General features: G+C 55.9%; 1 protein-coding gene across 2 annotated transcripts; it reads right to left on the bottom strand.

Moving 5' to 3' along the window:
* Nucleotides 1–530: 530 nt before the first annotated feature.
* TBXA2R (thromboxane A2 receptor) lies at nucleotides 531–12,828 on the bottom strand. 2 transcript variants are annotated; one of them, XM_007994791.3, is made up of 3 exons: nucleotides 12,200–12,828; nucleotides 5,721–6,589; nucleotides 531–1,988 (listed from the first exon to the last, which is right to left on the bottom strand). In XM_007994791.3, the coding sequence occupies exons 2-3, from the start codon at nucleotides 6,504–6,506 to the stop codon at nucleotides 1,743–1,745; spliced, it is 1,032 nt and encodes a 343-aa protein (XP_007992982.1). In that variant the 5' UTR covers nucleotides 6,507–6,589; nucleotides 12,200–12,828; the 3' UTR covers nucleotides 531–1,742. The 2 variants fall into 2 exon arrangements, with proteins under 2 accessions (XP_007992982.1, XP_007992981.2); XM_007994790.3 differs by having other exon boundaries at nucleotides 12,230–12,828.
* Nucleotides 12,829–14,104: the final 1,276 nt, after the last annotated feature.

The following is a 14,104-nucleotide window of genomic DNA, read 5'->3' as shown; positions in this document are numbered from 1 at the left end:
AACCAATTCTCCTGCCTCAGCCTCCTGCACAGTTGGGATTACAGGCACCTGCCACCACGCCTGGCTAATTGTTTGTTTGTTTGTTTGTTTGTCTTTAGAGACGGAGTTTTGCTCTCGTTGCCCAGGCTGGAATGCAATGACATGATCTCAGTTCACCACAACCTCCACCTCCTTGGTTCAAGCGATTCTTTTGCCTCAGCCTTCCGAGTAGCTTAGATTATAGACATGCGCCATCACGCCCGGCTAATTTTTTTTTCTTTTTTTTTTTTTGTATTTTTAGTAGAGATGGGGTTTCTGCATGTTGGTGAGGCTGGGCTCGAACTCCGACCTCAGGTGATCCGCCCGTCTCGGCCTCCCAAAGTGCTGGGACTCCAGGCATGAGCCACCGCGCCCAGCCAGTTTTGTATTTTTAGTAGAGACAGGGGTTCACCATGTTGGCCAGGCTGGTCTTGAACTCCTGACTTCAGGTGATCCACCATCCTCAGCCTCTCAAAGTGCTGGGATGACAGGCATGAACAATCACACCTAGCCCATTTATACCTACTTTTAATAACATGCAGATTCAAAGGTGGTTTGACCAGGGCTAACCTGAAGCCCTCCCATGACAGGCTGCTGGGAGAATTCTAGGCAGTACCACCCATGAAGTGATTACGAAACACTCAAGAAACAAGTGGGGGAGGAACCGAATCCTCTCTTCCCTCCTCTCCTCCCCAGCCTTGCCCTTGTCTGCCCTGGGTGAGGTTCAGTGCACAAAACCCCGGAGACTGACAACTTCTGGACCCAAAGGAAAATCAAACCAAAGGCAGAGATATATTTTGGCAAGAAAAGGGGGGTGCCCCCGTTCACATTCAATCTTTTCTGGACAGAACCTTCCCGGTTGGTGGTTCAAAAGGAAGCAACAGTACCCCAGCAAGTAGGTCAAATTCAGGGTGAAAGAGCAATGGAAGGCCGGGCGCAGTGGCTTACTTACGCCTGTAGTCCCAGCTGCTCAGGAGGCTGAGGCACGAGAATCGCTTGAATCCAGGAGGTGGAGCTTGCAGTGAGTTGAGATCATGCCACTGCACTCCAGCCTGGGCCACAGAGTGAGACTCCGTCTCAAAAAGAAAGAAAGAAAGAAAAAAAAAGCCAGAAGTAGTGGTTCATGCTTGTAATCCCAGCACTTTGGGAGGCCGAGGCGGATGGATCACCTGAGGTCAGGAGTTCAAGACCAGCCCTGTCCAACATGGTGAAACCTGTGTCTACTAAAAATACAAAAATTAGCCGGGCATGGTGGCATGTGTCTATAGGCCCAGCTACTCGGGAGGCTGAGGCAGGAGAAACGCTTGAACCTGGGAGGTGGAGGTTTTGCAGTGAGCTGAGATGGTGCCACTGCACTGCAGCCTGGGGGACAGAGCAAGACTCCATCAAAAAAAACAAAAAACAAAAAACAAAAAACAAAAAACAGCTATGCAAGACCCTCTTCCAATGTCCCCACGCCCTTCCTGGGGCTGTGAGGGGCGCAGAGAAGTGGTAGGAGCTCTGGATGGGACAAGGGAGCCGAGGAAGGGAGACGTCTTGGTAAAAGGATCAGGGAGAAGTTGCGGGTCCCGGGGTTGGATTGGGGTCAACCTCAAAACCCTGCTGCTGACGCCCACTGTCCATCCAGCACCCCCAGCTCCCGAATCCTCAGAACAGGCAGATGGGCTGTCCCAGGGGGCCGAGGGCTCCGCGGAAACGCGCGGGAGGGGCGCTCTGTCCACTTCCTACTGCAGCCCGGAGCGCTGCGTGAGCTGCGGCTGGAGGGACAGCGACCTGGGCCGGGTGCTGAGGCGAGGCTGGAGGCGCCTGAGCACGGCGCGGCGGAACAGGATGTACACCCAGGGGTCCAGGATCTGGTTCCACGTGGCCACGCGCAAGTAGATGAGCAGCTCCTGCTCCGTGGCGCGGGACAGCTGCCCGGAGGGGCTCATGGCAGGCGGGTTCCGCAGCACTGTCTGGGCGATGAAGACCTGCAGAGGGGACAGCGGTCAGCCCGGGCTCCGCCTCCAGCCCCGCCCGCCCCGGTCCCTGCCCCAGGTCCCCTGAGATCCAGGGTCCACTCCGTTTTTTATTTTTATTTTTGAGACACAGTCTCGTTCTGTCGCCCAGGCTGGAGTGTAGTGGCACGATCTCAGCTCACTGCAACCTCTGCCTCGCGGGTTCAAGGAATTCTCCTCCCTCAGCCTCCCCAGTAGCTGGGACTACAGGTGCCCGCCTCTACACCCGGCTAATTTTTTTTTTTTTTTTTTTTTTTTTTTTTGAGACGGAGTCTCGCTCTGAGGCCCAGGCTGGAGTGCAGTGGCCAGATCTCAGCTCACTGCAAGCTCCGCCAACCGGGTTCACGCCATTCTCCTGCCTCAGCCTCCCGAGTAGCTGGGACTACAGGCGCCTGCCACCTCGCCCGGCTAGTTTTGTTTTTTTGTATTTTTTAGTAGAGACAGGGTTTCACCGGGTTACCCAGGATGGTCTTGATCTCCTGACCTCATGATCCGCCCGTCTCGGCCTCCCAAAGTGCTGGGATTACAGGCTTGAGCCACCGCGCCCGGCCTGCTTTGTTTTTGTATTTGTTTATTTTTGAGACAGGGTCTCACTCTGTGGCCCAGTCTGGAGTATAGTGGTGTGATCTCGGCTCACAGTAACCTCTGCCTCCCAGATTCGAGCGATTCTGCTGCCTCAGCCTCCCGAGTAGCTGGGACTACAGGCACCCGCCACCTCGCCCGGCTAGTTTTTTGTGTTTTTTTTTTTTAGTAGAGACAGGGTTTCACCGTGTTAGCCAGGATGGTCTCGATCTCCTGACCTAGTGATCCGCCCGTCTCGGCCTCCCAAAGTGCTGGGATTACAGGCTTGAGCCACCGTGCCCGGCCGTTTTTTGTATTTTTTAGTAGAGACAGGGTTTCACCGTGTTAGCCAGGATGGACTCGATCTCCTGACCTCGTGATTCGCCCGTCTCAGCCTCCCAAAGTGCTGGGATTACAGGCTTGAGCCACCGCTCCCAGCCACCCGGCTAATTTTTGTATTTTTAGTAGAGACGGGGTTTCGCCATGTTGGCCAGGCTAGTCTCGAACTCCTGACCTCAAGTGATCTGCCCACCTCAGCCTCCTAGAGTGCTGGAATTACAGGAGTGATCCACTGCGACTGGCCGGTGTCCACTCTGTTAGTGCATTGCTGGGTGACCTCAGGAGAGTTGACTAACCTCTCTGAGCTCCTTCTGATGCGTCCATAAATTAGAGCACTGTTACCCAGACAGTGGCTCATGCCTGTAATCTCAGCACTCTGGGAGGCCAACAGGAGAGAATCACGTGAGCCCAGGAGTTCAAGATCAGCCTGGGGAACATAGTGAGACCTCATGTCTACAAAAAGTAAAAATAAACTAAAAAGTTACCCGGGCATGGTTGCACTCCAGTCTGGGTGACAGAGCAAGATCCTGTCTCAAAATAAATAAATAAATACAATTTTTAAATAATAAAAATTGTATTTATCTATAGGCCAGGATGATAGGAAATTTTTAAACTCTATTTAAAAATAAATATTTAAAATAAGAATGTTATCTATAAATTAGTATAAAAAATCAATTATATGATAATATAATTATTATTCATAATTATAATGTTGCATATAATTGATATATATCATTTATCATACAATTATATTATAATAAATGTTACATTATATTAAGATAATTTGTTTGAGACCAGCTTGACCAACATGGTCAAACACCATCTCTATTAAAACATACAAAAATTAGCCAGGTGCGGTGGCACACACCTGTAGTCCCAGCTACTTGGGAGGCTGAGGTGGGAGGATCCTTGAACCCAGGAGGCAGAGGTTGCAGTGAGCTAAGATTGCGCCACTGCACTCCAGCCTGGGCAACACAGCGAAACTTCATCTTAAAATAAAATAAAATAAAATAAAATAAAATAAAATAAAATAATTTGGCTGGGTGCGGTGGCTCACATCTATAATCCTAGCACTTTGGGACGCTGAGGCAGGCGGATCACAAGGTCAGGAGATTGAGACCATCCTGGCTAACATGGTGAAACTCTGTCTCTACTAAAACTACAGAAAAAATTAGCTGGGCGTGGTGGCGGGCACTGTAGTCTCAGCTACTTGGGAGGCTGAGGCAGGAGAATGGCATGAACCCGGGAGGCAGAGCTTGCAGTGAGCCGAGATCGCGCCACTGTACTCCAGCCTGGGTGACAGAGTGAGACTCTATCTCAATATAATAATAGTACTAATAATAGCAACAATTATATATATGTATATATAGTTTGTTTGTTTGTTTGTTTGTTTTTAGATGGAGCCTTGCTCTGTTGCCCAGGCTGGAGTTCAGTGGCGTGATCTCAGCTCACTGTAACCTCCGCCGCCCGGGTTCAAGCAATCCTCCTGCCTCAGTTTCCTGAGTAGCTGGGATTACAGGTGCCTGCCACCATGCCCAGCTAATATTTTGTATTTTTAGTAGAGATGGGGTTTCACCGTGTTGGCCAGGGTGGCCAGGCTGTTCTCAAATGCCTGGCCTCAAGTGACCCACCTGTCTCACCCTCCCAAAGTGTTGGCATTCCAGGCATGAGCCACTGAGCCCGGCCAAAATAATTTATATAATATTATAATGCATCACTATATTAAAAGCATTTCCTGGGCCTGGTGCAGTGGCTCACACCTGTAATCCCAGCACTTTGGGAGGCCGAGGCGGGCAGATCACAAAATCAGGAGTTCAAGACCAGCTTGGTTAACATAGTGAAACCCCATCTCTACTAAAAATACAAAACAATTAGCTGGGCGCCTGTAGTCCCTGCTACTTGGGAGGCTGAGGCAGGAGAATCGGTTGAACCTGGGAGGCAGAGGTTGCAGTGAGCTGAGATCATACCACTGCACTCCAGCCTGGGCAACAGTAGGATACCCCATCTCTAAATAAATCAAATAAATAAACAAATAAAGAAACAAATAAATAAATAAATAATGTTCTGAGCACCTACGGTAGGCTAGATGAAGCAGCAACCGCAGCCAAGAAACACCCAGGGCACACCCTCATAGGCTCACACCTCTAGTCGGGAGATGGACACTGGGCCCAGGGGGGTTACGGCACGGGGTGGGCAAAGCTGTGATGAGGAAGCGATGTCAGAGCCCAGAAGAGGTGCCTGACCTGGCCTGGGGAAGTCACTGAAGGGCAAATGGAAGTGGGCCAGGTGCATCTGCAGGAAGTGCCTGTGAGGACTTTCTTCTGAGGGTAATAGGGAGTCATGGGAGGGTTTAGAGCAAGGGTTGACCCATGGGCCAAATCTGACCTGTCACTTGCTTTGGTTTTTTTTTTTTTCTTTCTTTCCTTTTTTTTTTTTTTTTTGAGACGGAGTCTTGCTCTGTTGCCCAGACTGGAGTACAGTGGCACGATCTCAGCTCACTGCAAGCTCTGCCTCCTGGCTTCACGCCATTCTCCTGCCTCAGCCTCCCAAGTAGCTGGGACTACAGGCCCCCGCCACCACGCCCGGCTAATTTTTTTGTATTATTAGTACAGATGGGGTTTCACCGTGTTAGCCAGGATGGTCTCGATCTCCTGACCTCGTGATCCGCCCACTCGGCCTCCCAAAGTGCTGGGATTACAGGTGTGAGCCACCACGCCCGGCTGTCACCATCAGGATTTAAATCCACCCTGGGTGACCAGAGGTCCAGTCAGGAGGGTCGCAGGACCCCGCAGAGCCCCCACTCACCAGCAGGGGCAGCCAACACACGCTGGCCACCAGCATGATGCCCAGGAGCTGAGCCATCATCTCCACCTCGGAGTCCCGGGGACGCTGCTGGGCCGCCTCCTGCCCGTGGTAGACGTGGCACAGGGTGGCCACGCTGACGGTGTTCAGCAGGAAGGACAGCCCAACCGAGAGGCCGCCCAGCATGGAAAAGAGCAGCCCAAAGGCCACGTCCCCCGACTCGGCGCCCAGCGTCAGGAAGCACCAGGACCCCGGGTATTGCACGGTGTAGCGACCCAGGCCCAGCAGGGGCAGCAGGCCCAGCGCCAGCGCGGCCGCCCACACCAGCCCCACGGTGGCCCAGGCACGACGCTGCGAGGTGACCACTGGGCGGGAGAAGGGCCGGGTGATGCCTAGGAAACGCTCCGAGGCCATGGTGGCCCCCAGCAGCAGCGGGGACAGGCCGAAGAAGATCATGACGACGCCCATGAAGCGGCAGAGACGGCAGCCGGGGTCCACGGCGTGCCACTCGAAGAGCGCGGCGTGCTGGGACACCACGATGGCACCGGTCACCAGCAGCCCCAGGAAGTCGGTGAGGACGAGGCCGCAGAGGAAGGTGAGGAAGGAGGAGCGCGTGTGTGAACCCCCTTGCCGCGCGCCCGCCAGCACGCTCAGGGCCAGCAGGTTGGAGGCCAGGCCCACCACGCAAAAGGAGGCGGCGAACCAGGGCGAGGCGATCAGCCGCCTCTCCTCCAGGGTAATGTTTGTGGGCCGGAAACAGGGCCCCAGGGAACTGCCGTTGGGCCACATGGCTCCGGAGCCCTGCGGGATCAGTCACCACCCCATCAGGCTGATGCTGGAGACAGGGCAGGCTGGCACTGGTTCAGGCACACCTGGGAGGCGAGAGAAGATTTGCTTGTGATTAATTCTGCATTTCAGTGTAAGTAGCTCTGGTGAACTCCTACACAACCTTCAATGCCCCAGCTCAAATATCCTCTCCTGGTTTTTTTTCTTTCTTTCTTTCTTTCTTTTTTTCTTTTGAGATGGAGTCTCGCTCTGTCGCCCAGGCTGGAGTGCAGTGGCACGATCTCCACTCACTGCAAGCTCTGCCGCCTCCTGGGTTAACGCCATTCTCCTGCCTCAGCCTCTCTAGAAGCTGGGACTACAGGCACCCGCCACCGCGCCCAGTTATTTTTTTGCATTTTTAGTAGAGACGAGGTTTCACCGCGTTAGCCAGGATGGTCTCGATCTCCTGACCTCGTGATCCTCCTGCCTTGGCCTCCCAGAGTGCTGGGATTACAGGCGTGAGCCACCATGCCCAGCTAATGCTGGTATTTTTAGCAGAGATGGGTTTTTACTACATTGGTCAGGCTGGTCTTGAACTCCTGACCTCAAGTGATCCTCCCGCCTCTGCCTCCCGAAGTGCTGGGATTACAGGCGTGAGCCACCGTGCCTGGCCTTTTTCTCCATTTTCATGGTGTCGCTTTTATAATAAATAAACCCTGAAATCCAGTTCTATTTTGGGAACAAAAAACATAACTTCTTCGGAATGGCAGGTTCCCCAGGGACGGCTGGTAGAGAGCAGCAGGCGGGGACCCGTTACCCTCTGTGGGGCTAATGCTCAGCCACACTGCACAACAACATCAGAGCCAAGCCGGGCGCAGCGGCTCACACCTCTTATCCCAGCACTTTGGGAGGCCAAAGTGGGCAGATCACTTGAGGTCAGGAGTTCGAGCCCAGCCTGGCCAACACAGCAAGACCCTATCTCTTAAAAAAATATATCTGGGTGTAGTGGCATGCACCTGTAATCCCTGCTCCTCGGAAGGCTGAGGTTGGAGGATTGCTTGAGCACCAGATGTCGAGGCTGCAGTGAGCTACAATTGCACCACTGCACTCCAGCCTGGGCAACAGTGAGACCCTGTCTCAAAACAAAAACAAAAACAAAAGCAACGCTAAAAAAACCCCCAAAAAACAAAAAATGGGGCCAGGTATGATGAGTGAAGTAAAAATAAAATGAGATGGTTCAAGAACCGGCTTCTGGCCAGGCGCGGTGGCTCACGCCTGTAATCCCAGCACTTTGGGAGGCCGAGGAGGGCAGATCACAAGGTCAGGAGATCGAGACCATCCTGGCTAACACGGTGAAACCCCGTCTCTACTAAAAACACAAAAAATTAGCCGGGCGAGGTGGCGGGCGCCTGTAGTCCCTCCTACTTGGGAGGCTGAGGCAGGAGAATGGCGTGAATCCAGGAGGCGGAGCTTGCAGTGAGCCGAGACGCACCACTGTACTCCAGCCTGGGCGACAGAGTGAGACTCCACCTCAAAAAAAAAAAAAAAAAAAAGAAAGAAAGAAAAATAAAAAAACAAACATTAGCCGGGCGTGGTGGTGCACACCTGTAATCCCAGCTACTCAGGAAGCTGTGGCAGGAGAATTGCTTGAACCCAGGAGGCCGAGGTTGCAGTGAGCCAAGATCAAACCATTGCACTCCAGCCAGGGTGACAAGAGTGAGACTCCATCTCAAAAATAAATCAATACATAAATAACAACAACAAAACAAAAAGGTCCTATTAGGATCCTCATTTTGCAGATGGTGAAACTGAGGCACAGAGAGGTTAAGTCAGTTGTCTAAGGTTACAGCACCTGGCTGGAGTGGATGTGAGGTTTTATTTATTTTTTATTTTTCAGAGGTGGAGCCTGGCTCTGTGGCCCAGGCTGGAGAGCAGTGGCACAATCTTAGTTCACTGCAGCCTCGACCTCCTGGACTCCTGCCTTGGCCTCCACAGTGCCAAAACTACAGGTGTGAGCCACCATGCCTGGTCTAGCATTTTCTTAAAAGTTGGTCAGACTAGACTGGAACCCTGGCTTCGCTGTGTGCCCTCTCATTGACCTTGGAATTGGCGTGTTTCTACTGTGAGCCTCAGTTTCCCTTCCTATAAAATGGGACTGATATGGCTGACGCCTGTAATCCCAGCACTTTGGGAGGCCGAGGTGGGCGGATCACCTGAGGTCGAGAGTTCAAAACCAGCCTGACCAACATGGAGAAACCGCGTCTCTACTAAAAATCCAAAATTAGCCAGGCGTGGTGGCCCATGTCTGTAATCCCAGCTACTCGGGAGGCTGAGGCAGGAGAATCGCTTGAACCACCAGGAGGGGAGGTGATGTTTTGGGGCCAGAAACGGGGCCCCAGAGCCAAGATCGTGCCACTGAACCAGCTTGAGCAATAAGAGCAAAACTCTGTCTCAAAAAAAAAAAAAGTGGGGGTGGGGGCTGGTGACGGGAATGAACTGATCCACATGCAGCACCCAGCACGCCACAGCAGGCGCTCAGTGCTTGCTGGCCCTGAGGCAGTGCCTGGGCTGCGGGGTTGCAGCAGCTAATGCGTTCCAGGGCGGTCAAATGGGTGACTGTGGCCCTCACTCCCCATCTCATCTGTGGCTCTTTGGCCCGGTTGCTGGGGTTGGCTACACTTTATCCAGCCTCATAAATTATCCAGCTCCCGACAGCGGCATTGCACTCGCTTCCTGGGCGGACAGCTAAGGCCATTGCCGCTGTGGTGGGAGGTGGGGCTTCCAGAGGAGAAACTGAGGCCTGGAGAGCAGATGCGGTGGGGGGCTCCTCGCGGTCTCTGGCAATCATTGCCGTCCACCCCGGGCTGCTTTGACGCCTGGGATTTGGATTCCTGCACTTGGATTTCCCCTGGGACAAAGCGTTCCTCCCTCGAGAGCTGGTATGTGCTGTTTCTGAACATTCCTTGGGACTCGGCTGTCCCTGCAGCCACTGCCCCGACTTCTGCCTGGAGCAACTTCCAGTCCCTCCTGGGTCTCAGGGTCTCCTCGACCACACTCCACTCACCGGGGGTCACACACCCAGAACTCCCTCACACCTCCCGTGGCTGGGAGCAAATGCATGGCCCAGAGCCCGTGGCCCAGGGGAGCCTGGAAACTGGCACTGAGTCCTTCTGGCCACAGCTGGCTGTTTCCAGTCCCCCCGCCACCTCCACTCCCCACCCTGGGTTCAGGTGATGGCAGCCGTCTCAAGTTCTCCAGGCAAGGAGGCCAATGGGGGGACCAGGCAGGGCCTCCCTTCCCTCCTGCATTGGCCAGGAGGGGCAGCAGGGGCCCCCACCCCGTGGGGGAGTAGAGCAGCACCGTGCAGCTCTTGGGAAAATTACTGTCCCTCCCTGTGTCTGGGGAGAGGTGTGGACCCAAGATCCCTTTTTCATGCTGAATAATTCCAGAATTTTGCAGCCTGAGAGCAGGCGTTTGCCCTTAGTGGGTCCAGGGTTCTAGAACTCTAACATGCTTCCTTCAGTCCTGGAACGCAGAATGCCCCTCCATTCTAGAATCCCAGGAGGCTGAGGTCCTGCAACTTTGATGGAAATTTGCCTGGGTCTCGGGTTCCAGAAATCTCTGTCGTAATTCCCGGCTTCTTTCTGGAAGGCGGACAGTGAGTTCCTCCTCAGCCGATGCCACCCCTGACAGGGGACCCGGCTCGCGGGTCGTGTGACTTGGAGGGCTCTGTCCGGCGCTGTTTCCAGAGGCCTGGGCGCTGGGCTGGGCGTGGGCACCAGGCCTGGCTCCCTCAAGCCCGGTTGCCAGTGGAATGTGATCCTCGGTTCCCAAACAGCAGGCCTCTCCTCCACTCCACATTCCATCCTCATGTCCCGTCCCTCCTTCTCCTCCTCCTCCCTAGAGCGCGGCCCCTCATCATCCATCCATTTCTCAACAAGTCCGCTCTCTTCAGCACCCCACCCTGCCCGCCCTGCCTGCCTGTCATGGCCTGAGCGCATCCCGCCTCCGCCAGACAGGCTTGGAGGCTGTAGTCCCCGATCTGCCACTGCCAGGGTGGGGCTCCACCTTGCCGAGCCTTAGTTTCCCCGCTCTGTGCAATGGGGGTGAGATTCTGATCTCCACGCCTGCAGGTGCTCCGCCCAGGCCTCCCTGCCTCTCACCTCTCCAGGGCGCCTGGCTGTACTCACAGCTCAGCTCCCTGCGAGGTGCCCGGCAGCCAGGAGGGAGCCCTGAGGCTCCGTGTCACCCCGGTCGACCTTGGACCTTGGACCCACAGGGCCCTTTTGGGCCTGAAACTTCAGGGACCAGGCCAGATCCTCCCATGCCTGCTGTAGACCCGAACGCTCATGGGCGCGGACCCTGCACGGATGTGGAGGCAGACACATTCCATACCCTAATAGGCCCATCTCCCCTCACCGCAAAGCTCTGTTTCCGGGAACATTTCCTGTTTGTGACACCAACAGGGTCCCCAGCCCATAGGGTGCAGGGCAGGGACGTCCCCAGCCAGCCAGACTCCCACCAGCCTTGTTTGGGCCCTGAGTCACGTGGCCCCCTGTGAGCCTCGGTTTCCCTATCTCTCCAGTGGTGGCTCCCCCAGGGAGCACGCAGGGAGCCTTCTTCACACAGGGGCCGGCAGGGGACCAGGGGGCGGGACCCAGGCAGTGTGGCTGGTGGTTAATGGTGGATCATGAGCTACAGTGATTCCACCAACACACACCTCAGGCCACCGCCGTGTGTGCACACTCGAGACACACACAGATAGCCACACACACACACAGGCAGAAACACAGCAGACACAGGCAGAAATGTGACAAACAGAAACACAGCAGGTAGACGCACAGACACGTACAGACACACACACAGAAACATGGCAGACACACAGACACACGCAGACACACACAGAAACACAACAGACACAGGCACACACAGACACACAGACAGAAACATGGCAGACACACAGACACACAGAGATAGACACACACAGAAACACAACACACAGACACACACAGACAGACACAGGCAGAAACACTACAGACACACAGACACACACAGGCAGAAACATAACAGACATACAGGCAGAAACACTACAGACACAGAGACACACATAGACACACAGGCAGAAATGTGACAGACACAGACAGAAAAACACAGACACACAGGCAGAAACACAGCAGGTGCATAGATACACACAAACACACACAAACAGAAAGATGCACAGATGAACACATAATGTTTAACAGTCCCAGACGCTTGGCAGAAACACACAGTCACACACACACAACCGCCACACACGCACAGACACAGACACACAACCAGAGCCACGCATGGTTCACTCCCAGAGACAAAATCACACACACACAGCCACACAACCACACTCGATCCCTGCCACATCCAGGCCCTGGGCCCCCTCCCCAGCTGTAGCCACCTGAGTCTGGGACCCCCGTTCACAGCCATGTGGCCCCACAGAGACCAGAAGCACCCCCAACAGAATCAGCCTGGGCCACACCCAGATCCAGCTGCCTGGGCGCCCAGTGCAGGCCTCAGGGCACCCATGCCATCCCCGGGCCACACAGGGGACACCTGGCACCTGGCCACTGTCACCGCGGGCTTTTGGACACACCCACAGCAGGGCAGGGCCAGCACCGGATGCGCCCAGCAGCCTGGGCTCAAGCCAGAGCAGCGCATCCCGCCCTGAGCCGGCAGGGCGACCTCACCTTCAGAGACCTCATCTGCGGGGCTCCCACCTGGCTGGATCCTGCGCACGGGGGTCCGGGCGCCGTCTGGAGCTGGGCAGGCAGATGTGCGGGCGCCGAGGCTGGGGCGACGGCTGGAGGCAGGCAGAGGGAAGGGAAGGACGGGATCCAGTGGGGCCTCCCAGGGAAACTGAGTCAGTCTGGCTGTGGCCAGGGGCGGGCCCAGCAGAGGACCCTGGCGCTGGCCCGTCACCGCGGGACACAGATGGAGGGCGTGGCGGCACAGGATGTCCCGGGGGCGCGGCCTGGAGGAGTCTGCCGGGGTTAAGCCGAGCTGGGACGGGTGGGGGCCGCTGGCAGCCCGCAGCTCTCTCTCTCCGTCTTGTCTCTCTCCGTCCTGTCTCTGTCTCTCGCTGTCTCTCATCAGCCCCGCCCACCCTGCGCTGGCCACGCCCCTCGGGCCCAGGCCTGGCTGACTTGGGGTCAGTGGGTGCCCCCAGCACGCCGGGACTTCCCCGCTGGGGAAGGCGGCGCCCTTGGGACCCCCAGGCTGCAGGTGGCAGGGATGCAGTGGCTGCGGTGGGGGTGGCAGGGGCCCCTCCTTGGGAGCCTCAGCCCCTCCAGCCGCCCAGCGCCCTGCCAGGCCTCTTCCCAGCGCTCCCGCCGCCAGGCCCGCATTATTCACCATCTGGGCAGCACCCAAGGCCTGGAGGGGGCGGGGCAGGTCCAGGCGGATCGGCGCCCTGGGGGCGCCCAGACTCCAGGGCTCCAAATGCACTGGGTGCGCTGAAGCCCGGCACACAGTAGTGTTATGCCCTGCTTAATACATGCAGGACATGTTTGAGGCCCCTTCCAGGGGTGGGGTGGGAGGACAGAGGAATGGGGGTTGCACCAGACTCCACAGCCAGACTGAGAAAGGTGGTCCCAGAGCAGGTGAGCCGGGAGGGCTGGGGTGATGGCATTGCACGGGAGAGTCTCTTGAGGAGGAGGCTGGGAGGTGGCTTTGGAGCCAGAGGAGGAATGGTCTGGAGCTGGGCGGCATTGGGGGATGGGCACTCTTTCCTGCCCACCCCCCACCTCAGGCTGGGGAAGGAGGGAAAGGAGCCGGACCGGAATGACTGAGAATGTGCGGGACACAGGGCCTGGGACCGTCTCTTTGCAGAGGGGGGTCCTTTGGCCTCCTTGGCCTTGTTTGCACACCAGAGCCAGACACGACCTTGAGTTAGGGACTGGACAAGTTGGCCTGGCCCTGACTCCACCCCACCCGGTCCCCTGGGCCCGGGAGGGCTGCAAGTACAGGCTGAGTGAGGGGGATTCCCACCCTGGCCCGGTCCTCTCGTCAGTCCAGCCCGGAAGCCCCTTCCCCGGCTACCCCGCCCACTATCCTTCCCCCTCCTGGCCTTCAGCCACACCCAGTCTCCCTCCCGAAGCTCCATCCCATTGAGTCACCAGCCATTTAACACAACTTCTGTCTTCCCTGGCAAGGAGCCCGTCCAACTCCTATGGATCTGGCAAAACCCTGGCTCCAAGGCCGCTCGCTCTTCCATGAAGCCGACCTGAATCTCCAAGTCTTACTCTCCCCAATGCCTCTCTTTGTTCCAGCCTATACAGTGGGACAATTATGAGCTTCAATTGAGATCTGAAACCAGGCCTGCCCTTCAGGATGCCCTAGGCTGGAGAAAGAACTGGACACAGACTGTTCCAGCCCCCTGGAGTCAGGGCTGGGCCAAAGGAAGTGACAGGGCCTAGGGAAGCCCAGAGGTGAGTTAGGAAGGCATCTTGTGAGGAGAGAGCATGGGAAGTGGGGTTTTGTGGGATGAATAGGAGCTCCCCAGGTCTGGGATACATGGCAGTGACAGGAAATGCATATATAAAGCCTTGGAGGCAAAAGAGAGCATGAGGCCCTTGCTACACTAACTGCAAGGA

The sequence above is a fragment of the Chlorocebus sabaeus genome, chromosome 6 (genome assembly GCF_047675955.1).
Source record: "Chlorocebus sabaeus isolate Y175 chromosome 6, mChlSab1.0.hap1, whole genome shotgun sequence".
Taxonomy (NCBI): domain Eukaryota; kingdom Metazoa; phylum Chordata; class Mammalia; order Primates; family Cercopithecidae; genus Chlorocebus; species Chlorocebus sabaeus.
This window is presented reverse-complemented; position numbering and strand designations above follow the sequence as displayed.